The 26,175-nt window shown below is 35.1% G+C and overlaps 1 protein-coding gene across 4 annotated transcripts in view; it reads right to left on the bottom strand.

The window, feature by feature from the left end:
* Positions 1-26,175, bottom strand: part of shn (zinc finger protein schnurri) — a 66,292-nt gene that overhangs the window by 13,446 nt on the left and 26,671 nt on the right. For 3 of the 4 annotated variants that reach the window (XM_088186750.1, XM_088186753.1, XM_088186752.1), the window contains exon 2: positions 15,635-15,715. In XM_088186750.1, coding sequence (XP_088042876.1) covers positions 15,635-15,715 — 81 coding nt within the window. Of the gene's footprint in view, positions 1-15,634; positions 15,716-24,732; positions 24,979-26,175 lie in introns of those variants that run through there. The other variant, XM_088186751.1, reaches the window with a different exon arrangement.

Genomic DNA, 26,175 nt, shown 5'->3' with positions numbered 1-26,175 from the left:
TTAATCGCGTTACATCAGCGAAAATAAACATACCATCATCACTGAGTGACGTCAAATATCAGCTGTTATATGTATATATCCTCGCAGAATGGCTACAGTTACACCCTGCATTGATATTTTAAGCAGCTTACGTCTACGGAAAGAAGCCTTTAAATATAGCAGTTTGAAACATGGAGTTTCGATAGTTATAAATCTATGTATAATACATAGTTTGATTGACTTTCATAAATGACGCCTCGCTCCTTTTAATACTGCTCAGGAATGGAGTCGAGAATGCACCCGAGATATCGCATCGATTTTTTCCACCATTATTTCCGTATCCGTAGTTCATTTGTGCCAACCGTCACGTACAGAATCGTTTGGATGCGACAAAGAACTTGCCACAAGAGCTGGTTCTGCCGAATGAATTCCTGCGTCTCGGAAGAGTGGATGGAAAAAACGAAGAACGACGACGTGCGTCGATTTCGTCGGTAGGCATCGAACGAAGAAGGGCTTGTCAAATGGGATATGATATTTTCAGTAACGCTAGCAATTTATAAAATGACACTGACGTATTTCATTCATACAGCTGTGGGTGATAAAGCTCGTTTGTGTTTACTGTTTTTTTATGAGATCGTAAAATCAATAAGTTGAATGCTTCCACTTGCATTGAATGGATCTTGCTTCAGCATTGAAAACATAGTGATGAGATAACTTCAATATTATAACACACCACTTTCACTTTAGTTGTATTTATATTAGTTTTTTAACATAAGCAGTGATTCATTGAAGTTCTGTTATGCTTGTACTACACTCTCTGAAAGTTGTCCGAACCGAAGTTCAACTGAAGCCGGCTGAGGTCGCCGACTTCCGTGTAGCGGCCACACTGTTACAAATTTCATATGCCGTCCGGACGGCGGGCGTGAATGATGTACGCACGGCGGCTGCTGTCATGTACAGCTGGCATATTTGCGCGCGATCGAAAAATGTGCCAAATAATCGCAATTTTTAAATTGTCATATTATTCAAATTACGCTACTGATAATTATAAAAGTTTGTGTGGGTACTCACTCGCCAATACAATATCAGTGAAAGTTTTTCGGTCGTAAATATTCAATTTACGCAAAATCTTTGTCGGCTTTTGCAAAATGCCATAAGGCGTAAAAATGATATTTCAGAATACGAACACCACATCTGTGATTATCCTAGAATTTGTCGCCATCGATTCTAAATAAGAATTCGTTATGGTGTGACATTTATATAAACCGATCTAGGAAAATACATAAGGATATTCGAAACGATTTTTTTTAACAAAATCAAGTACCATTAATTATTTTTTTAATTATTTAATTTTATGTGAAAAAAATTATAATAACGATATATGTTAGAAGAATATACTATCAAAAATATTATTAATCTCTTTTGGTGCCCTAAAATATTCAAAGATGTCAGTGAGGGTCTGTTGAAGTCCCCGATAAGCGAATGTGGTATTATAACTTGACCATGTGACCACGATGCAGCGCTCGACGTGCGTGTTAACCATAGGACGCCTACGCGCATACTGAAATTGAACCGAGCTACTCGTTCTATCTCAGTTTGCGAAAAACCATATCATTATCTCTCTCACTTTCGTCACTTAGCACGCGAGAGAGCGAAAAGGGAAGTATCTCATCGCTCGCGCTCGAAAGAGCAGCTCTGACTTCGGTCCGTTTGCCGACAATGTTCGGAAGCGCTCGAAGCTGGCCATGTCGACTGAATTACCCCCACTTTACCTCCCGTTCTCGGTAACCTCGGACAACTTCCGAGAGATTTTAGACCGAACTCGATCGAAGTAACCCACTATATTCTCCGTCCTTGGTCAACCTTTGCTAGCTTCCAGAGAGTGTAGTGCAGGCATTAGTTATTTTTGTAAGTAATGTTATATATTCGCGGCGTCAAAAATTCCCGTCAAAAGTAATAAAATCGTGTCGGCGCCGTCGCAGTGGGAACGCTCGTTTTATACCTCCAAAAAACACTCTTTATATATAAGGAAAAAATAAGATTTTTTTTATATAGTACAAACATTCATTTCATAGATGACAGCAAAATAAGTATAGAGGACTATTTATTTATTTATTATGGCTAAAACTAGGCGCCACTCTGCTAACACTGATGGCGGAAGGCAGCACATTTTTTTTTTTGCGGATCTCGACGGGAGGACTACGACCAGCGGCGCCTCGTCATTAAGCTATACTTTAATAAATAATACTGCGCTGCCCAATTTGTGTCTAATTGCCACCAAATTAACATTAGTTTTTGCGTGAATAGTACAGAATAATTCATTTAATCCGTCATTGAATCCCTTCTCTTGGATTACCATCAACTAACATGACGGTATAAGTACTACCTAATCGGTCGGTTAAGTGCTATTGTACTTGAGTGACACGGCTTATATTCTGAGGTGTATTTTGTGAAAACCCTATCATAGATACTGCTGATCTAACATGGGATATTCTTACGCGAATTACATTTGTCGCAATTACACCAGATGTTCAACTACGCGTTTTCAGATATTGTGAAACACACCAGATGTCTTACGCGTCTTCCTAAATTTAGCGCTAGGTAATCCAGTGACACAACAAATACAGGACCCGTTTGCGGCCCGAAGCTCGTGCGAAATAGCTAACGTGGCCCGCGATGATGCAAAGTTTGCATGCCTGGGTCGCCAAACCTGATCGAGGAGTGTCACGAGGCGACAAGTGATCCAGGAAAGGTTCATTTTTTATGCGCGCCCTTTGTTCCGTGGCGTTTCGAGACGCACGAAGCCAGGTGCCGCGCCGCAGAGAATGCGGTCAATCGTCCATGGCGCGAACAAAGGGCGACGGAGAAGTAGAAAAGAAGAAGAAAGGAAGGGAAGGGCGGCCCTCTCAGCTGCGGGCACTTGTTGCAGGCGCCTCGGCGCCACTCGCCTCAGACGGCGCGCCGTGAGGTCGGCGCCCACCGGCGGCGGCGGCTCATTGCGAAACTACCGTAACCCACCCGAAACGCCCAGTAGAACGACGGCACACATACACACGCACGCACACGACTGAGCTTTATTATTGTGCGTGACCCCAAGAGGGAGAGAATACGCGTTCGACAATTTAGCTTATGGCGCGTAAACCTTTAATTTGGGGATGAGTCACGCCTTGTACTCTTTCCTCCTACTTACTACGCATCGCGTTATTAGGTAATATTATCATTCGCTCAACTGACAATTATTTTACAATATTTAATTTCTAAAATAATATATTTATTGATATATGTATATATGCCACATTGTGTATTATAAATTCAACTACTTCCAAACTGATATTTTAAATAGTTAAATAGGTCATAGTTTTGTATAAATTATTGATGAAACTAGGCTAAGCTAAAGGCGAAAAAATCAATTGTCGTGCCTTTGAACTTTAAAAGATTGCATTTTTACCGTAAAACATAAGCGTTAAACGATAATAAAGGGTGGGCTTTTCCAACGAATTCTCCGATTTCGGCCATAGTAGATACCACCAATAAACATTCTATGAAGAAATATTTTTCGAAAGCGTACAAGCATTTATTTTACTGAGAAGAAGCGTCTCATTGTCTCGCATTTCGAAACACAATAAAGGCGCATAAAGAACTATTGATTTTGGAGCGACGCTAGTCACTCGAATATATTGAGAAAAAACGACCACCTGTGTTGCTCAAGTATACAAATTGTTTCATTTTAAGATTTTTTTCAAATTTCATTCGAGATATTATTACTGGATATTTTACGAATATTCGAATATTCATACATAGTTAAAGATCGGGCAAATAATTCGATTGAGAGTTTCAGTGGATTCGATTCTTCGGGTCGAATTTCCGGAATGATTGTGTTCACCAACTTGTTTTGTTATGATTTCATTATTGACATGAAATATGCCCACACGGTAAGATATACACGGTGAAACGGATACGGTAAGAATTGACATAAAATTTATTGTTTTAAAACAATAAATACTCCGTCTTCCCTTGCAATGAAGAAACCCTAAAAAGAAATATTATTATACACAAAAACAATATGAAAAATGAGTGAAGCATAAATTAAAATTATATAGGGAGTGGGAGAAATTCCTAAAATTTATATTTAAATGCACAATAAGGGTAAATTGTAAATCCACGAGCACTATTTGTTAATTTTATCGCTGCAGTTAATTTTATCAGATAAAACGTGGAATGACATCTCCCGGTTTCTTCGTATTTTTAATTAACATAATGTTATAAAAATTTGGAGGAGCACTCCGTTCCATACGGTCAGTCAAGACACAGATAATATCGATTTTTCCCGAGTTAATAAGTTTATCAATAAACCTGAGCGGTTAATTAGAAGACCTCGATACGTTCCACGATAAACTTTGACCATAGAAGCTGTTTTTCGACCTTCACAACTGCAAGATTCATCAACGACACGTAAAATAACAACTAAAAATCAGTGGCATCAGTGAGCGTCAACCATACCCGCCAATTTATAACATTGCGTGTGTAAAAGTATCGTGGAAGAGTACTATGGGAGTTTTGACGGACTATATAGTTTCGCGAAACAAAGGAGACTTTCATAACTATGTTTTTTAGTTATGTGTGATAACACAAACATTTGTAGATGTAGTGCGAGATATATTTTAGCCATATTACTGGTTTGAGTTTAAGATGACAATTTTATAGCAACTTGTGACCATTATAAACGCCCATATAAAGTAGGTTTAATGAAAAAGAATTAATGCATAAAAAAGTTTTTGCCATTTTTAAATCGCTTCTGAGCGAGATTTTGATCCTTAGAAATTTAGTCGCAATGAGTCATTTCACGGGGGGAACAAAGCGCATTTTAGTTTTCAAAAACAATGATTTTTAGGCCTGTTTCGCGCTTACTACTGATTTTACAGTGTGAATCAATATCCGAGTGTTAATTTAATCAAATCGTAGCTTAGAAAGTGCGAGGAGACAGGTTCAATGCTAAAAAATAAGAAAACCGGGCGGCCACAGAGCAATAGAAGTGAAGAGAATGTCGCGCAAGTTAAACAGTCTATACGAGAAGATCCGAGCTTGTCGACTCTCAAGCGTTCTGCTGCTATAACGATACCAATATCAACTTTGCGTCGAATTTTGAAACTACGCCCATATAAGCTCTAATTGGTACAAAATTTATACATCCAATGTGAATTTTCATTCACAACCATATTGGTGGTGAATGAAATGTTTCTTAACAAACTGATATCGCGTAGAGGTGACATCCCGTGCCCCCCCCCCCTCCCCGCAGCCTAGATTTGACCCCTCTTCTTTTTTTATTCAGTTATCTTAAAAGTCGTGTATACTTATATGAACCAGCAACAAAAACCCAACTTAAGACGAATATTAACAACATCCAATGCGCTGTGTCATAGTATTTCAATGAAAATTCTCTACCACCAGTGAAAATTACAGTTGTATAATTTGTTCGGGCAGCGAGAAATCTCACGATTTTTATGCGTAAAAAATACGCATAAAAATCATTTTAAAAAAGCAATATCCATTTCTCCAACTCTATTAGCTAAGCACACATGCACATATATGACCGACGGACACCAGGACAAATCTGTCATAGCTTCGCCACACACGCAAACTGTCTGAACTCGGACATCAGTCTTAACAAAACAGTTGTCTGATGTCTTTTTCAAAAGAGCAAAAACTTGCCATGATAGTTTTATCTGTTTGGAAGAAATTTCTTAAGAATGGACAAACAAAAAGCGCACATATGTGCAAACGTGATGCTCGGATTTGCTTGTCCGTGTCCGATCCGTACAGCGGACTGACGACGGACAGACAAATCTGTGTCTTTTCTCACCACATACGATCGGATTTGTCCGCCAGGCACCCGCGACGGACAGATCAGTCGGATATGTCCGAGCGTTATAGCCAGCTATTGTTTCTAAGTAATGAAACACATTTCGATTCCCATTCTTATTACTTAACACTATCTATTGATCTTCCTATGCACATTTATCAATCCCTAACTTATCTTAACTATTGCAAATATCTGGCGGTCTTCAATGTGTTATTTTTCTTTAAAAATCACATTAATTTATCAAAAATATTATCGTGCGGACAACTTTTGAGCAATCGATAAAAAGTGAATATGTGAATAATTATGAAGTTGTATCAGAAAATCTCAATGAATGTGGTGTGAAGATATTAAGAGACAAATTAAAAATAGTACTTGAATTGTGTATATTTATTATAATACTTGGATTATTAAAAAAACAGACCGCACACCACAAGTGTATCCATTCACAACAAAGTTACATATGGAAAAGCATTTATAAAAAAGAAAATGTTATCTTTCATGAAACAGCAATTACGCAGATGAATTCTATAAAAATAGAAGCATCTATCTCTATAATCTAAAAATCAACATATAATAATCCTTGACATGAAACAGCAAAGTTATATTTGTTTTTTTTTTAATAAATATATGCATATAGCTGTACTAGTTCTATCTATACACAAAATCACAAGAAACGGTGCAACGATGATACCGAAAGGAAACCGAACAACTTCCACTTGAGGACGTTTCTCCTTCTACAGTGGCAGTACTAGTGACTTGATAAATTATTTATTGGTTGTTCGCGATAGCATTCCGGTGGCAAAGTGAGAACCACATACGCGATTACTTTCGGGTTTTTCGTCGAATGATTGGATGCGACCGATATTGTGACCCCGATGTTACCGTTCGTGTCATCATTACTTTAAAAAAATAGCTTTGGGGATGACTCACCAGAATAATGACGGTTTCCCCCGGCCATCGTGGTCGACTGGCATTATTGTTTGTTGAAATAAAACGGTGAAATTAGACGGATATTCCGGTAATTTATCTATGTAGTATCGCGGTTCGCTCACGGTGTGATAATCGAAGACGTAAACATGGCGAGTTGACCAAAATTGTACGCCTCCCGAGTTCAGATAAAAACTCCTTATCAATATTGTGCGGTAGTAAATAGCGTGGCGTTAACACAATAATAATAAAAATCGGCGTGAACAACCATGTGTGTATTCCAGTAGCGCACAGTGTAATTTAAAAGTTTCTGGTCTATAAAGTTATTCACTTTCAACATGTGAGTTTTACTTATAATAGACATCCCAATGTTTTTATACTTTCCCCCCATCACTTTTTTGAGCATCGCACTGCCGAGACAAGAATAGCGATCGAATAGCAAATATTTTTTTTTAAAGATTTGATATGTTGGTCTAATACAGAAGTCTTTAATTTGCTTACCGCGAAACATAATTCGCGAAAAAAATATACTTAATGCAATAAACATATGTAAGTTCCTCATGACGGACATCTTTGTCTCTTGCCTGGTAATTGAGGAGCTGGATGGTCCGAGCCAGTGTACAGATGTCTAAGCTGGAGCTCCCGTTCGTCACCGAGACTCCAGTTTAGACGTGCATTTCTATCCAGAACTTTTTCGACCGCACTGCACACATGAATCGCACTATCAGCTACGTATTCGTCATGCGGTTCTCGGTAACAAACAGATTGTACAACGAACGACACCGCCGTATCTACACACACACATATGCATAGCAGAAGCCGACCGGCCGTAAATCGAGCCTCGTTGTGAAATTCTCCAGTTTTTCAAGGCACGACAGAGTTTCGTCCACTTATGGGCGGCGACGGCCCGAAACGGAAGCGTTTCCTGGGATCCGAGCCGAATGTCTGAGTAATCGACGTGATTTATTTTTATGCAGAGGGGCATTCCTCGCGGGATCGCAAATATGGCAGCGGCCAACGCAGCTGCAGATGGCGATGGACGTGCCTTAGGCGAGTTTCCAATAATTTTACCAGCATCGGAAAGAGAATGCGCGGGGGAGGGAGCAGGTGAGAGACTGCGACCTCAACGAGCTGACACACCAACTGAATAATGTTGACAGTTCTGGTTCTCAGAATCGGACAACGTAAGTGCTCTTCGGCTATAGTGAGCACTGGAAAGATGTCTCACGTCTGGGGATCAGAACCTATATTGTATATATATGGACTTATGTAGAGGTCACACACGCGCAGTTTGATTGTGTAGCTGCAGGTACTTAGTGCTGCATAGACTTGAGCAGGCAAGTGCATTTGCCCCCATGTCATTTAATGAAATACTATGAATCACAATGGGATCTAAATAATAAAAAAACGAGCACTGACTGCCCAAAACTGGCCTAAAACCAAAAATAAACTAAAATAATTAAAAATAAAGCGAAAATACCGCCACAAAAAATACGTACACACCGACGGCAAGTTTAGATACATTTTCACCAGTAGAAATATATATTTTTACTATCGAAAATATAACTCAACTGATATTTCTCTCAAGGAAAAATAACGGAAGAAGAAGTGCTGACAGATATCGCGTCTCGCATATTGCTCCATAGTTTGTCTGCACTAGGATATTACACTATGTTTTAAAAATATTATAGCTATTCTTACCGATTTTATTACGAATATGAGAGTATTAGTTACAGTATATTTAAACCGAATTTTGGCCAATAGGAGGTCAATATCCCTTCTCAGAAGTCAAAAATTCACGACAAAAGCAATAAAATCGTGTTAGTGCCGTCGCAGTGGGAACGCTCGGTAACGAGCGTTCCTACTGCGACGGCGACGGCACGATTTTATTGCTTTTGACGTGAATTATTGACTTCTAAGAAAGGATAATTATTTTTTGCGCTCTCCTATTGGTCAAAATTCGGTTTAGGTATACTTCAATCGATCGTAAAATTGTTATAAAGTCTTAATACAAACGCTAGACTCTGGTCTAACAGAAGGAATAAAAAAAATACGCAAGGGAGAAGTTGTAACATATAAATGAACGAACAATATTGTAGTATTTAAATGGAAGGACAAAAATACCGACACGACGTGGACTAGGCGTGGCTTATCAAATAGGTACTATCCTTATATAGTAAATTATTATATTATGTAAAAAAAATGGTGAAAGAAAAACAAAGGAGATGTTTAAATGTTGCATAGTGAAATATCATATGATGGATAAATATAACCAAACATCAATAAAAGTCTTCGAATGTGATAAGACGACCTCAAACCTTCCTCGAAACCTTATATAACAACATGAACCTGGAATTTGAAGAGTCGCGAAATTTACGTCGAAGACCTCCTCGAAATCATAACGACCACAGAAATAGCTGACGCACGTTTTAAAATTTGCCATTTTATATGCAAAAACGTTTGGACAATACCGTGCTTATCTAACGTATACAAATGTAAATTTTAGACAGCACCGCCGTTACGCACAGGCAGAGCAGGCACCCGCTTCTGGCGACCCTCGCATCCTTCGCTCTAGAAAAACTAATTTTATTTTGGCGTATCATTTGCAATTTTTGATATTTCACAAATACAATTTGATCCTTTTTGTTAAATCTTTTACCCTTGTAGTTATAAAATACGGAGTCAATTATCTATTTCAGTTATCTATACATATAATATAGAAAAAGCAATGCAAATTTAGTAATAAAATAAATTGTTTCCATTGCAGTTTTTATTTGAATTGAAGCGAAAAAGTCAATACTGTTTTAATTGTTCATTTAAAGCAATAAAACTGTTCTGTGAATGTATAGGGAGTTATATACATGTGCATATTTGAGAATACCGATTCATTTGACAGATCAATGCACTGTTTTCATATGTATTTTTATCGCTGTGTTGAAATGCAATAAACGTTATTTATCACACTTTTATTGTAGTTTGTATGAAACTGGAATTACTATTTTTTTCTGCATTTATAATATGGTTTTAATTATTTTATATTTGTTAGCGTTATTTCTAACACCCGTATTTTGTACATTTCGAGTGCATTCAAACATCCATTCTGACCCTCGATTATTGCAAAGCTAAGGAAAATATACATATTTCCTGCAGCATTTAAAGGTTTAAGAAACACCGGCGAACGCGTATGTGAAGTGATGACGCTACCGTTTACGTCGGATGGAATTATCCAGCATTTGTATGAACTATAGTATATACTCATAGAAAAATAAATAAAATACGTCTAATCAATCTTATAACTCATTGTAATTGACATAAGAAAAAAATGAGATACTAAAAAATGACATACCGTCGACAAATATTAAACTTGCATTTTGCTACCTGCTATTGTTCACGCGAGTCTCTTTCATTATGACATTATAATGTTTTTTTTAACCAAAGGCGAGGGTATAGTGTATATTTTTCCATTATCTTCTAAACAGGTACTAATTACAGCAGCAAAAAAATTTGCTTAATATTAACTAATTACCTCCAAATTTCTATAAATACAGTTTTATGAAAATTTAGCACGTGACAATGATAATTGAGAGTTTGTGAAACAAGATAGTGAAGGCGTGCGGATCAAGTAGTGAGGAAAAATATTTTTTTATTATTGTAAAAACGAGCCATGTCCACTTGTTTGACTAAAAACATGCGATGTCCACGTCGGTTTTTATTTTTTTTATTGTACAATTTTTTTTTTGTTATTCTTTTTATATATCGTATTTATAAATGTAAAAAATACAAAATAAAGTATTTTTTTTAAATAAGGAACGAAAATAGTTTTTGCTCTCCTGTAAAATTTGGTTTTATGGACATATCTACTTTCTAAAAGGAAGCCTTCAATTAGTAGTATCAAGTAAAATATGCGAACTAAAAAGTTCAAGCCCCTTAATATTGAAAAGAAACCGGCAGAAAAGCCATGGCAAAAATTAATTCATACTCTTTTAAGTATATTTATCTCCATCGATGTTCTATTGGCGTGGGAGGGATGGATAAAGGGTGTCATTAAATAAACATTAAAATAGCTTTCTATTAGATTTTTGTAAATTAATAATTCATATATAAATTTATATTTGAATAGTAGTAACATTCACATTTATGCTATTTTGTGCATTATTGATGGTCTTAAATAAAGCATTTAAAACGTACTTGTAAAAGGCGTAAATTACACAGCTGCAGCGTCTTTATTCCGCGAAACAACCTCATTAAAACTAGCCGACTCACCATTCAATGAACTGGAGATTTATGCTTTTGCATTTTATACAAATATATAGAAAGGCGCAGTTGTCAAGAATAAACAGTTGTTAGTGTTTACGTTCAATATATTGCACCGGTATGGCTGTTTAAACATGCATATTATTCGGTATAATGTTTAAACGACCTAAAAGTTCTCAGTATTAATTATTAGCATTTACAAAAAAAAAATAAAAAGGCTACTTGAATATATATTCAATTTTTTTATATTAAAATTCTAGAAACATATATTTAAATTTACAATTAATAGTGCAAAAATATCAAAACAATCAGCAGTCATCTAATGAATATATTATGATTATGAATAGGCCGAAATTTTAATTATTGATAATACAAATGTGACATATTATAACTAGGTATATGTAATTTGACTTTGATTTAGTTTCAAAATTCCGTCGATTGTGTTAGTGATTAAGTCAAAATGGTAACTAGGGGGGACCGGCCCCGGGCGGCACATGCTTGGGAGCGGCAATTTCGCGATGGAAGGACCGTTCGTGTAATGTGGTTATTAACTGAATGCGCTAAAAATATATATATCCACGAATTATATATGTTAAAACAATGAACAATAGTTAAACAATTGCTGATTTTATGACCCAGCCGGTCATAAAATGCTGCCTCTATAGATAAAAATATTTTTGGCTAGCTACAGTTTTTTTTAGAATCGATAAAAGTCGAAGTCATTATTGCACATGCTAAGATAATCATTAACATATTTGATCAAGCATGAAAACTGTTTTGCATATTTTTTTATATGTATATAATATGTAACGGTTATGTAGCGTAGAGGGGGGGTGGTCAAAAGAAGCCGCCTGCTCCGGATAGTTTTAGCATATTGAAGACATAATTATATTGGTGGGCAAAGTTAAGGATCGCCCCCGACTAATTTGATTCGTGCTCTAAATAATAAAAACAATTATGACAATACATGAAGGAAATCCCAGCATCGCATTATAAAAAAGTTTCGTCTTCGTCTCTCGTTTTTAACATAGAAGTGTCGCGAGTTTATGATTATTGTCTCTCGTATCTCATGGTGTTTTAAATCTTTAATTGATTTAAAAAATAAAACCATTTTATATATATGGAAGATGACCTAGAAGGTAAAGTATAAACTACTACGTCTATATAAGCTTACAAACGTAAGTCCTTCAACTTGTTTACTGGTGACTACTCCCTAAAAACTTCATATTTATAGCGTTTTAAACACGTGACGCATTGGATTACAAAGCTGTGAATTAGCAACGCGGGATATAAAAGAACAGGGTGGCGGATAAGCAGATGCATGCGTCATCATTTGGTCTTCACCCACTCTCGCCGACTATGAATAGCAGGAACTGGAGAAATATGAAGCATACCGCAACTTTGCCGTTTGTCCCGCCGGACCAGTCGAAGGAGTTGGTATCAGAAGGTTATTTGAAAGTATCACAGTCCACTGAGCTCTCCGACAGATACAAAACACCATCGCTAGACGGAAAGACTTTGAATTGAACAATTTAAATTTAGGTCAGAAATCGCGCACGTGCGATATTACAACGCTGCTACTGCGATATGGCGACGGGAAGCGATATCACGAGCACGTTGGTTTGTTGTGTAACGTTTTCGACGAATTGAAAAAAAAGTAAAGGTGTAAGGGATAGATAAGATAGTCTACTTGCACCTGCCCTCCGCATTGCTATTTTGTTATGATAAGAATGTGTTATTTTCCTGGAATTTAATAATCTAGTCACATGCCTATGAGTAAAATACTGTAATACTGATTGTGAAGGATTTGGGTGACCTTTGAGAGATTTTAATGAAGAAGCTATTTAGTATCTTAGAAGGCTATCTGAGATTCTGTTTCAAAATCTACTTTTGAAAACTGGCAGTAGATTTCGCAGCTCAAGATTCTGCTTGTTTATCGGAAGCACTCCAAATTGAACAAGTAAATCTAAATCTTTAGAAGTCCAAAGGCATGTGTGTTATGCCCAATATATTTTATATTTTTTAAATCCATTTTAAATGACTTGATGATAAAAATTCCAGTAATTTATTTCGTTAGTTACTCAGAGACACTTCCAACAATATATTACTTAGGCTGATAGTTTATTTTAATCAAGAGTAGTCCTTCAGTTGTATGATAGATTTTTGTGATGCATTGTACATGCTAAAGGATATCGTATAAAGAATGATCCAACCACAGTTGCGGAACTTTTTTTAAAAAAAAAACACAATAAATACTAGGAATCTTAATGAAATCGAAATATTAAAAAACAACCACTGACTGGCACATTGTTGCACCCCCCCCCCCCTTTTGAAAAAGCTGAAATGCCAAAAATTTTTTGTGTTATCCCTCAAAAAAGGTTATCCCGTAAATATTTTTTTTAAATATGTCACTTCGGTGAAATTATATCGGAATACATTTTTACCCGTAAATATATATTTTTACCAGTGAAAATATAATTTGTCTGGCAGGAGGAGCTAGTAAAATTACATGATTTCAACTTTTTCAGACGTAGTAATATATACATTACATTACTTATTTACATGAGATGTATAAATATTACAGTGAATGTGTATTTTTCAGTAAAATTATATTTTCAATAGTGAAGTTTAGATACATTTTCACCAGTAAATATATATATTTTTACTAGCGAAAATATAACTTAACTGATAGGCGCTAGTGAAATTATATGCTGCTCTTAAATGTCTATGAAACTCAATTTGACAGTCGTTATTTATTCACAGGCGATCTATAAATATGTATTTTTCAATGAAGATATATTTTCACTAGTTAAGTTTAAATACATTTTCACCAGTAAATATATATTTCTACTAGCAAAAATATAATTTAACTGATAGGCGCTAGTGAAATTAAACGCTGCTCTAAAATGTACAGGAAATTATATTTAACAGTTGAGAAAAGTCCATTTTCTATTCACACCCAAACCTAATCTAATCAAAGTTCTAAAACTAATTACGATCTTAGAACGTTCATTAGGTCAAGTCCAAAATATTTCTCTCAAGGGAAAATAAGCAGAAAAAGTACTGACAGATATCGCATCTCGCATATTGCTCCATAGTTTGTTTGCACTTGGATTTTACACTATGTTTTAAACATATTATAGCTATCTACCTTACCGATTTTATTACGGATATGAGAGTATTAGTTAAAGTATATTCAAACCAAATTTTGGTCAATAGGAGGGCGCAAAAAAAAAAATTCACGACAAAGGCAATAAAATCGTGTCGGCACCGTCGCAGTGGGAACGCTCGGTAACGAACGTTCCCACTGCGACGGCACGATTTTATTACTTTTGGCGTGGATTTTTGACTTCTGAGAAGGGATAATTGTTTTTTGCGCTCTCCTATTGGTCAAAATTCGGTTTAGATATGCTTCATTCAATCGTAATAATATTATAAAGTCCTAATATAAACGCTAGATTCTGGTCTAACACAAGCAATAAAAAATACGCAAGGGAGAAGTTGTAACATGTAAATAAACTAACAATAATATTATAGTATTTGCATGAAGGACAAAAAAATCGTTACGAAATGGACTAGGCATGGCTTATCAAATAGGTAATATTCTCATAAAGTAAATTTTTATATTATGTAAAAAAAACTAGTGAAAAAAAAACAAATAAGATGTTTAAAAACGTAATTTAAAATCATATTTAATATGGAAGATTGTATTGAGAAATATCATACGATGGATGAATATAACCAAACACCATGTACAGTCCGTCCAAGATGTGAACGCTCATCGATATAGTATTGGTGAGAAATATTTTAGGGTGACCATGTGAAATTACATGTCCAATTCATTTTTCCTTTTTTAATTTAATTTGTCGAGGAAAATGTAAAATATCACTTTCTTGCTTATTTTTTTTATTTATATACACATTGAATCACTCTCCAGGTTTAATATATGTTTAATATAATATTTTTAAAAATACTAATAGAATATTACAGGAATTGTTTTATTGATTACAAAATACCACAACATGACACTAATTTATAATAAAAATATGAAACATTATAATTATTAATTCAATTTCCAACGTATGGTCTCCCTACCCTTAAAACAGCCCTGATTTAGTATTGGTACGTTCTCCTATCGGTGTAAACAAATTCGCGGAAAACTGATATGTATGCATGCATGCTTACACGCACCCTTATTTTCAACACAACGATGATGAGCGTTAACATCTTGGATGGTTAATATATAAATATGTACATACATAAATATATTAAGTGTTTCATATATCAAAGTAATAAAAGACAGCATTAAATTCCGTGCGATTAAAAATATGTTGAGAACCATTGATGTTGTATGAATTACAATAGTGAACAATTAACTAAATATTTTTTTACAGGGATAGAGCGAAACATTCGTTCTTTTGGAATTGCATTTTTGGGTGTTTTTTTTACAGGTAGTGGTCCCAACATCTGGAACGTTTTAATAAATTATATATAAATAATAAGTAAGAAGCCTAATTATTGTGATTAAATAAATTGGACCGCAGTGGATTCAATGAAAAGTTTTTGTCCGGTAAAGGTTAAGAAGTGTAATGAGATTAAATCCAAGATCCTTACCCGAATTGACGTCGTGCATCCCTGCGTCCCGCATGGGTAAATGCTCACGGGCGTGCTGTCCGGACACTGCCAAAACATTTCCTGAAAATACACAAGCAAACGTCAGCAAAAATAGAAGCGCGACTTCGAGAATTTCGGAATGTCTCACGCGAATAATAACCGCGAGGCGCATGCATACACAACGAAGTAAGAATCGTCTCAAAAACATATGTCACGATTGCCACAAATAAAAAAGCATACACACATAGATAAGAAAATGTGTTTGTGTGTATGCATATAGGTATGTACGTACATACATTACAGACGCAAGAAACGCAAGATAATATCCATGTGCAAAAAAAGAACAAACACCCGAATGGGTCCCGAGTGACGCACGAGAGGCAAACATTTACAGAAGAAAAAATGTAAACGTTCAAATAGAATAAATCAACAGAATCGAACCGCGTGCGTGACGTTGCCGCATTAAAGTCGTGTAATTTTCGCAAGAATTCGGCCTCGCAGCGCACGTTATGAAATTTTACAACACATTTTTCAACACTTGCGCTGCTGCTCCCCCCTTGGGCGATGCAAAATTTCTCTCGATCCGCCACTGAGCACCGATTGAATTCGACTCTTGGGGTTATGCTGACCGGCGTGATGTTAATAGACCGTCTCACTTTCAACTGCTCAAGGAGTCCCCCAACAATTCCAAGAAATGACTGGCAATTACTCATCAAATGGATAATTGACTGAGCCATTAGACAACCTAGTTATTAAATAACCAGATTGTGGTAAACCAGTATCAAATCAAATGCTCAATCTTTGTGTATTGTAAGATTGTGCGATAGGAACTGGCGCTAGCATTACAGTAATTCAGGTAATTCTAATTTTTAATTTTAATAAAAAGAATACTCTCTGGAACGCCGTTCAAATAAAATATTTGGTACCGACTACGACGGACTATGCTGCGAGCGTTGAGGATGGAACGGACCACTTCCATAATTTTACAGTTTCTAATCAAACTGAAAATAAAAGAAAAGCGCTAAATCAAAGTCTTTGGTTGTCACAGCAGATGGCAGGCAATACTAGATGCAGAAACATAAACAAAACTTTCTTTAGCAACAGATGGACTGAACGAGATCTTATCAATGTTACATGCTGCAAGGTAATTAACGAAACCATTGCAGCAACGCCTCTTCGGTGAATTTCGAAAACAACTCGTGCACGGCGTCTAAATATATAAGTTGTACGATTCGCGGAGACGCCCGACGAGTTCCGAGAAACGGTGTCGCTCTTTGGAGCACGTTGGCAGACCAGCGCCAAAAGCTGCGGGAGTATGCAAAAATCGGCCAAATCCGGGTGCGATCACCAACGGTGACGTAGGCACCCGGAGAGTCGATATCAGGCATGCGAACGGGCAGCAGGCAACTGTGAGTCACGCGCGACAGGTGTGACATCATTGCCGTGAGCGAATGTGTGCGTCGACCATTAGGCACCATCTTTCAAGTTCACGGAGTGTTTTTTTACACCGGGCTGATGCAATCGCCGTTCGAGGATTGTTTTGGAAAAGCTACGCGTTCAGCATATCAAAATATCAGACTGGAGTACGAGTAACGCTTTCTACAAAGCATCATTAGTTCGATCTGGATCACAATCATTTAAAAATGAGGAAAATCCTCAAATTCTTTGGACGTTTCGTGGAAGAAAAGCAACGACCTGGAAAGACTGAAACGACAGGGAACTCCCCTAATTTGGACGAACCAAAAAAAATGACACACGCCTACCGCTCGAATTTTGGAAATAAATATAGCCAAATTGCAATTTAGTCACCTTATTAATGAGGCAATGACAAAAATTTCATAATAAGGAAGTTTAAATAAGAATTAACGCTTGAGTTGTGGCGTTGTGACTTAATGAAAGCTGTCAGTAATGTATACGCATAGCTGTACTTTTTAATTTGTGATGTTGAAATTATTTTTTTATAATCAGGTTGATAATTATAAATTGAGCTACATATTAATTCTTTTAGATCAGGAGTGGCCAACCCAAATGATCTTACGGGCCATTTTGGAAATGCTTCATAACTCCACGAGCCATATATAAAAGTATATATCCCCATTTTAGATTTAAATACACTATAGACATTTTTTTGGAGTAAAAATTGTTGCATTATAAAATAAAAGTGTGATGAAAAATGTTTAAGGCGGCCGCATGCGGCCCGCGGGCCGCGGGTTGGCAACCTTTGTTTTAGGTTATGGTTGGACTACTATGAACGGAACATTGATTTAGTCAATTTCATCGTTGAGTACAACGATTCAACATCATATATCGATCCAAAAATTGGAAATAAGCGATATGCTGCATTTTACAAATTGTACTTAATTGTTGGTACACATATTCAAAATTCATTGATTTTTTATCGGTATATGTATCACTTGAGACACTGATCTTCTTGCATCTCAATTTCAAATTTCCTGATACCATTTAAGGTAGTGAATGTATTAATTACGTAAAACCATTGTTAATCACATCGATTTCAAACGGATTTAATAATTTAATTTAATTTTAGTTTTAATGCTAATAAATCTGCAAATCTTCAACAGGTATTTCAATTTTGTTTGACAATTAAGATCAGATTTTGAAACGGCTTTTTTTAAGCGAGGAAAGTGATTGAATGTCATTTTAATAGTATATCCTTTTGGAACAGTATTTTTCTTTAAAAACTGAAAATACTCTGACCTAATTTTGAAATATTTTTTTCTTTACCAGCAGTAATAAATTCAAATCATATTACATAGGTTTCGAGCAGATTATTTTTTAATTTTTAATAAACAAATATTTTTTATTTATTAATTGAGCTACAATAAGTCTTGAAGAGCCGCATGCGGCTCGCGAGCCAATGTTCCTCTCACTGGACCAAGTCCTGGAACGTGGATTCTGAACGATAGTGGTAGTTATTTATTAAAGATGAACTACTGTAGTATAGTATGTGTAGCATTTTCCATAAAAAAATTCGGACCGCAGTTCTGAAGCAAGGTACAGTTTCATGCCGATACATGATAAAGTACATAAACATCTAGTAAAATTGTGAATTTCATATTCTAGGTAAATATAAACAAAATATTATCAATACTTAGAAATAAAATAGGGGAATTGCCGCTTCCAAAGGTTATAAAAAATATAGATTAAAATATTAACAGCAGAGTGAACGAATGCAGTAGAGCCGATTCCTTTCATAGCGTCAATGGACGTTTTCGTATATGTACATAGTTTACCAACTCCTTTTGAACATTTTTTTTTTATAAAAATACATTTGATTTTATTTGAACAGTAATAAAAGTAAATATTGAGGGACCGACAGCTAGTAACACTTAAACGCCAGCGACTCACCGGTGAGCCATTTGTTGATTATTTTTTTTTACAAATTATTTTTTTAAAACAAGCGAATTATTTACAATTTAAATTATTGTACTATCTTCATTTATCAGTAAAACAAGTATTTTATATTTATTTTTAGAAAAAGATCCTGACCCGTGAAGAGAAATAACAGGTGACTCACTAAAGTCGCTGGCGCTTAAAGGGTTAAATATCGATATTTGTGTTACGCCGTCTATATTTAAAAAATATAATTTTAAGTAAAATATAATTTTGCTCCCTACGCGCCCAATATCTCGAAGAAAAATAAGTAAAAAATTATAATTTTTTCATTTTCTTCATGGAAAATGCCAGTATATGAATGTGATTTCTTTTAACATAAGCTTGTTATTTCAGAATCATACGTAAATGTAACGGAACATGTTTAGCGATAAAGTTAACACAAATTCCGCGATTACAGCGAGATAGCGCCAGATATGCGTGGGATGACTAAAACACGCCGAATACGCTCAGTGAACGACATAAAGCGAATTTTAACTAATGAAAGCGCGCAATCAGCGCGTTAACAATTAATTGTATAACTGATAAGCGAACCGGCTGTGCTGCTGCCGCCGTTGTATTTAACCTATCATCCTAAACAATTTACCAACACGTCGAGATTTGAATATGCAATATCCGATGACACACGGTTTAGCATCATAGCGCTCAACGAGGCAATCTCCTAATTCAATACGATGATGATGAGATATAGCGAAACTGGCACGGATGTTATGTTCATCTTTAGATCTCGGCTCTGACCTTTAGAATCGTGTAAAAACACGGTGCTAACGCACTACTAGTTGACTCTTACGATAAATAAGATTCATATTATAATATGACATAAACACGGAACCTCCATCAAGGGACACGCATGTGATCAGCATAAATTATTCAAGAAATAAATATGTCGAGAAGATGGAGAATACGGAGCGAGGATGGGAGGTACTTTCATCGATCAAACGTTCCATTTTCCTTCCCTCTCTCAGGCGCGTTCGCATTTGCATACTCCATGTTTACATTATGGAATTTCTAGGAATCGAGTCAGAAATTGTCCAGGAGTTTATAAATAAAACAAGAGCTGCGATAATAACCGGCGCCGGTGTATGTGTGTTTTCCCAGCGCTTGTTAAGTTTTGGCAAGGGGCAGAGCTGAGAACGTCTCGCGGGAATTCCCAATCTCGATCGTTATAAACTGCTTGTGCAAAACGAGAATTGAGAAGAATGTGTCGAGAACGCGTCTCCAAACATAGGTGAATCCGGTCGAGCAGATATACTAGTTTACACCGGAGAGGTAAAATGTAAACAAGCCGAGATTATCATCGCGCGATCGTAAAACGTACGGAATTAACATGACATAAACACAGCGTGAATCACCATCGGTGATTGCAATGAATGAACTTGTGAATCGATAGAATTGAAAGGTCAAATGCTTTTCAGAGTTCACGGCTTTCAAAATCTATTCAAAACCGTCATATATGTATGTACATATAATACGTACATATCTCAAAGGTGGTCCAAATGTTAATCCTTACAAATTATTTTAACAAAAGGAAAGATCAGTATACAGACGTATTTTTCAACATCAGAGATCTTCAACATTGTTTCGAATATTGCGGAGAAAAGAAGAGTACACAACAAAACATGATTGTGTTTCTAAAAAGAATTATATATTATATAAACAGTTTTTATTTTATATAAAATTAATCAGCCCAATGCAGGATATAAAACAATAAAAATTCTTGCTGCATGACCTAGTTAACCATAGCAATTATTTGTGGATAAAAAGAAATGATGAAAATGACTAGAAAATAGATGTGTAATGTATGTATTATATTAAGGAAATCGCAGGGGTAATTGTCGCTGCACATATTAATGTATAACTAGCTGCGGTACCTCACGACAGTGAGTGACCGACAATTAGTTTTTAAATAGAAACCATAAATTGTCAATTACAAAATAAAAAAAAAAATTATATATCAAAAAATACGTAGTACCTAAACTATATTTTTAATTATCTTGCTGCTTAATCATGAGTTATTTAAAAATATATGAATTTTTTAGGGGTAGGAAGAGATGGGTTAGTTAGAAACCCAATTCACGTGCCTAAAAAATGATAAAAATAGTCACTGCGCGGCTTAATTAATACCAATAAACTGGTAATTGTTTTTTTTTTGTCAAGACATAAACAAATTCTAGCTGCACGGCCTAACGAATATCGTTTTATGTAGTAAATATTTTCAATAAAACGTGTATCAATATTATATTTTTAAAAAGTTGTACTGCACCAAAGGAACCTTGATATTTTTTATTAAAGGTCAAGCCATGCCATTAGGCTTTTACATATTTTATGACTTAACGTTTAGCATCACTGATATAGAAGACCATATAAGTCGTTCAACTGTGTCACATTGCATAACAAGAGACTACGTTATCGATCCAAATGCATAAGAAAGTTTCACACAGCTCTTCTCGACGCGAATCTGAGTGAATAGATACACATATTATATATAATGATTATATTTGAGATACGCATAGCATAAATATTTACTGTTACCGATGTCACAAATTAAGGATTCTACGAGTTGTGATTCATTATATTCGTTCCAGGAAGAAACTGTCGATTGTTTACAAATTGATGTAATATAATGTGTCTATGTGTATATATAATATAACAGTAATATAATACGTTTTGATAACAATAATATCCAGAGGTTCTTTATCATAGGCGGAAACCGACATAAAAATTAGAACTTGTTATGAGTGTGTTTATGAATGATATATTTATTATATATGTATGTATATATACATATATAAAATATATGATAAAAATATTATTTTGCGTAATTAGACTACAGACAAGTGTGAATTACTGATTCTTGGCACAAATTTTGTTCAATGTTCATTTCAATTTACGAAAGCAAGTCTGTAATACATATAGATTGTGGTTTTATACGTATGTATGTATTAATTATAATAAACATTTCATGCTAATTGATTTATCATTAATCAACCATTAAATATGCCGGTGCTTTGATAATACATTATAAAGTAAACATGTTAATTATATAATAATCATAAACAATTTTAATTTTTTTTTTTGTTTTTAGCATTATTATGCACATTTTTGCGGCACTACATTTAAATGTTTAACGAAAGGTTCATAGAATTAACTTAATAAACACCCAAATCCAAGTGTAACGCTTATGAAGTTATTCGTGAATTAATGTTATGGAAGTCAATAACACATAATAAATAATGTAAGTTTACCGTAAATTTAAAAAAATGTATCAAAAAACGCTGTTAAACGTAGTTTATTTTTTTCAGCATTAAAAAATACACCATGTCTATTTATTCGCAAGAGTCAGTACACAGTAACATAATTCAATGCGTGATCATAACTTGCTCTTAAATTTCACCCCTATTATTGGTCGACCGCCGCACCTAGGGGGATGTCCCGGTACGTGAAAGTACACAGGGAAGTATCGTTTTTTTTTGTTTTCTATGTATTATAAGCTACACTTAATTTTATTATATATTTTTTTTTCTGCAAGCAAAGATAATAAGTGGCAGTGGGAACGCTCGTTACCGATTTTATTGCTTTTGACGTGGATTTTTGAATGTTTGTTTTTTTTGCGCTCTCCTATTGATCAAAATTCGGTTTAGATATGCTTCACTCGATTCTCACTTATTGTAAGGAAGAGTTAAATCTTCTGAGAATTCTCTATAATTGCTATCGAGACATGAGCTTGTCAATGGAAGTGTGCACGCAATAAGCCAATTTGAAGAAATCCCACATATATTCCTCCCCACGTAAATTCACAGAAAAGTGACCGAGCGTTCCCACTGCGACGGCACGATTTTATTGCTTTTGACATGGATTTTTGATTTCTGAGAAGGGATAATTGTTTTTTGCGCCCTCCTATTGATCAAAATTCGGTTTAGTATGCTTCAATCAATTCAAGTCGTAATATTTTTATATTTTTTTTTAATATACATGCGTGGATTCTAAACAGGGACCACTTGGCCAGAAAAATGCACGTCATTTAATTAAATACTATGAACTTAAAGAAATCTAAATATTTAAAATTGACTAGTGACAGGCCAACTTTTAAAGTTGTATAGTACTAACAAACTATTCAAGTAGTATCGCCGTACATGTACATGTACGGCGATACTACTTGAATAGTTTCAGTTTTGAGGTAGCCCAAATAGTTATTTATTTTTTATTTACATATATAACTGAAGAAATAATGAATAAAAAACATTATATTTATATTAATTTTTTAATTTGATTTAATCTATATATAATATTTTTATAGAAATTAATAAATTAAAGAGTACGAAGTAAATATAACTTTACAAAAATATGTTATATTAATATTAAAGAACCTCTGAATTGAAACAAAAAAAGCAAAAAAAAATATATAAAATAAATTAACGAAATTGAATAATAGAAATTATTAAGACATCATTTTTATAATTTACTATAAATCCAATATATAATATTAATAAATAAATAGCAACAGAAATAATTATGGAAAAAATATGTGAAATTAACTCACTCCCATGTGTATATCAACAAATTAACAAATGTGTATAAATTAGCTCACTACTCAAAGGGTTAAATCATTAATATATGGTTTAACTTCTTAAACCTACTCTAGCGTAAACATTTCAATTAGTACGATAATATTGTGTTCCTTCATATTTGGGAATAATCAAATTTATTTTTTGAAATATTACTACTAATTTATCAATGAAATTATATATTTTATATATAGATTCACATGAGAAAAAACCCTCATCCCTTCCACACATCACTAAGTAAAAATATTTCAAAAACATCTACATGTCACGTCTTACTATAAATATATATCGAGGGTCAGCTGACTAAAGCACATAAGTCAAAAATGACAAATTTACAGGAGAGACAAGAAACTAATTTATAAACTATGTTTTATTCATATTAATATGTGTTAAATTATTACTTATTTGAAGAAAAAGAAACATTTTGAAAAAATGTATTGACAAGAGTTAGATACATTGCATCAATAAAAAATGTAATGTAAATGACCCTACATATAACATCCCCAATACCTATTTATAAGTGTTGATTGTTACCCTGTTGCAACATTAAAACAATTAAAAATAATTTTATTGAACACACTTCAAGGTTAATTTTGCAGAGCATCGCGTATTTTTAACCTTCCCATCTATCTCTAAGCGGGGTACATTTGAACCTCAATATTTTTGTTTTATTTAATTTATAAACGAATTTATATGGGGTTGCTGCTTTGTACCCCACTCCGATCCTCGATCCTATAATATTTTCGAGGTTAAAAGATATTTTATGGAATATTTTTCCCACATTATCTTGTTATTTAGTTTTGACTATAGAAGGATTTATCTCAAGACATTCCAAATTAATAAAACAACAGTTGAAACAGAACATATGTTTTATAGACAGTGAGATAAGCTGCGCACTACAATCGCGTGACGTAAACAAGACAATATACTATAATAAAATACAAATTTTCCTATGAGCTTCAAAAGTCACGAATAACGTAGGTTCTTTCATAATCAATTGTCACCATGGCGACGGCGAAACTTTAAGGAAAATAATATTTATATAAAATAAATTTTTCTTCTTCATCTTCGCATCGTCGCCATGGTGATATGAGTCAATAGCAAAACAGCAGGACATACCTGGATGTATGGTGATTTTGATAGATTGTTACGAAACGTCCCAGGTGTACGATGATGCACTATGCACTCTCCACTTCACGAGCGACACATCCGCACGCACGTCAACAGAACGTCACAATGAACCGTTTTATTTCTAGCGCCTCCGCTCGGTTTCTAGCGCGAGACGACCTTCTAATGCCGCAGCCATGAATCACTTGCACCGCTGGAATCCTACTCCATCGGAGACCCTCTCTCTCCGTCCGTCTCGCTCCCACCACTCCGCCATCGGCGCTTTATAAGGTTTTCGAAATGCGATTGCAAAGGTCGATGGCTAATCTTCGGGCACTCACACACACACACAGAAGAAGGCGAGGAGTTCCCCATAACGCGTTTATTTATATTGCCGAAAAATATAAATAGACCCTCGACGATGCCAAGGCGTGGGTGAGAGATCGCCGCGCTGGCATGTTTCCGCGAGATCTTGGGAATTCCTAGTTATTTTGGAATCGGGCGCAGATCAAATTTTTCAAAGAAAAAAGTCAACAAGAGTAATCTACTGCAACTCGTTTCGGCGATGATGTCACGGGCAACGTCTCGACCCACACTGTCGCATCGATCAGAATGATCCGTCGGACGAGAAATATCGGATTACGACTTGGGCGCCTATTGTCTATCCGGACGCAAATTGGCAACGATTTGCCAGCGCGTACGCAACTTGGCAGCTTACACAGATGAAACGCCAGGCAATGATATATGCGCGGCATCCCCCGAAATCGAACAACACATATTTAAAGAAAAACACTAAGCAATGGTTCACACGGCGCCGGATCGTCGGATAACGGCTGACCGGCAGTTCTATGAATTTAAATTCCAGGAAGCGGTTACTTTCACTGAGTACAAAAAAATTACGGTGCGCGGCCTAAATTTAAACGTAAGATTTCATTGTAATGATAAACTGAATAACTATTCAATATATTTTTGCACGAAATAAATTTTTTTAAACGACCGACCATTATTCGAAAAGTTTTTGTTCCAAGAAATAGTTACATATGTTTGAAATAAAGGCAAACAATAGGTTTGTAAATTCTTGAGTCGCAGAAAAGGTACTCGTTTAATGCTAGTGATTTAAAAATTATTTAAAAATATTTAAATATGTACACTTTTTCCAGAGGTTATATATAACTAGTCTAACCTACGTCGGGAGCATTGTAAATCAGACAACTGTCAATAATCACGCGTGTTCAAAATGTCAAATGTATGTACTTCGTTACAAAAATTTCCGAAGGGGGCGGGGGTAAATGTTGGTTAACCAGTGGTCGGTTTTTTTAATATTTCGATTTTATTCAGTGTTCATTAAATTCACAGTCAAAAAAATTAAATAGTATTAACCAACACGGTAAATTGTTGTGGGCATTATTCCAAGTCAATTATAATATCGAACGGATAAGGACCATAAAATATTTA

This window comes from Plectrocnemia conspersa, unplaced genomic scaffold (assembly GCF_051122295.1).
Source record: "Plectrocnemia conspersa isolate PC_06_02 unplaced genomic scaffold, ASM5112229v1 ptg000005l, whole genome shotgun sequence".
Classification (NCBI taxonomy): Eukaryota; Metazoa; Arthropoda; class Insecta; order Trichoptera; family Polycentropodidae; genus Plectrocnemia; species Plectrocnemia conspersa.
Note: the sequence above shows the minus strand (reverse complement) of the source record. Positions and strands in the feature narration are given on the sequence as shown.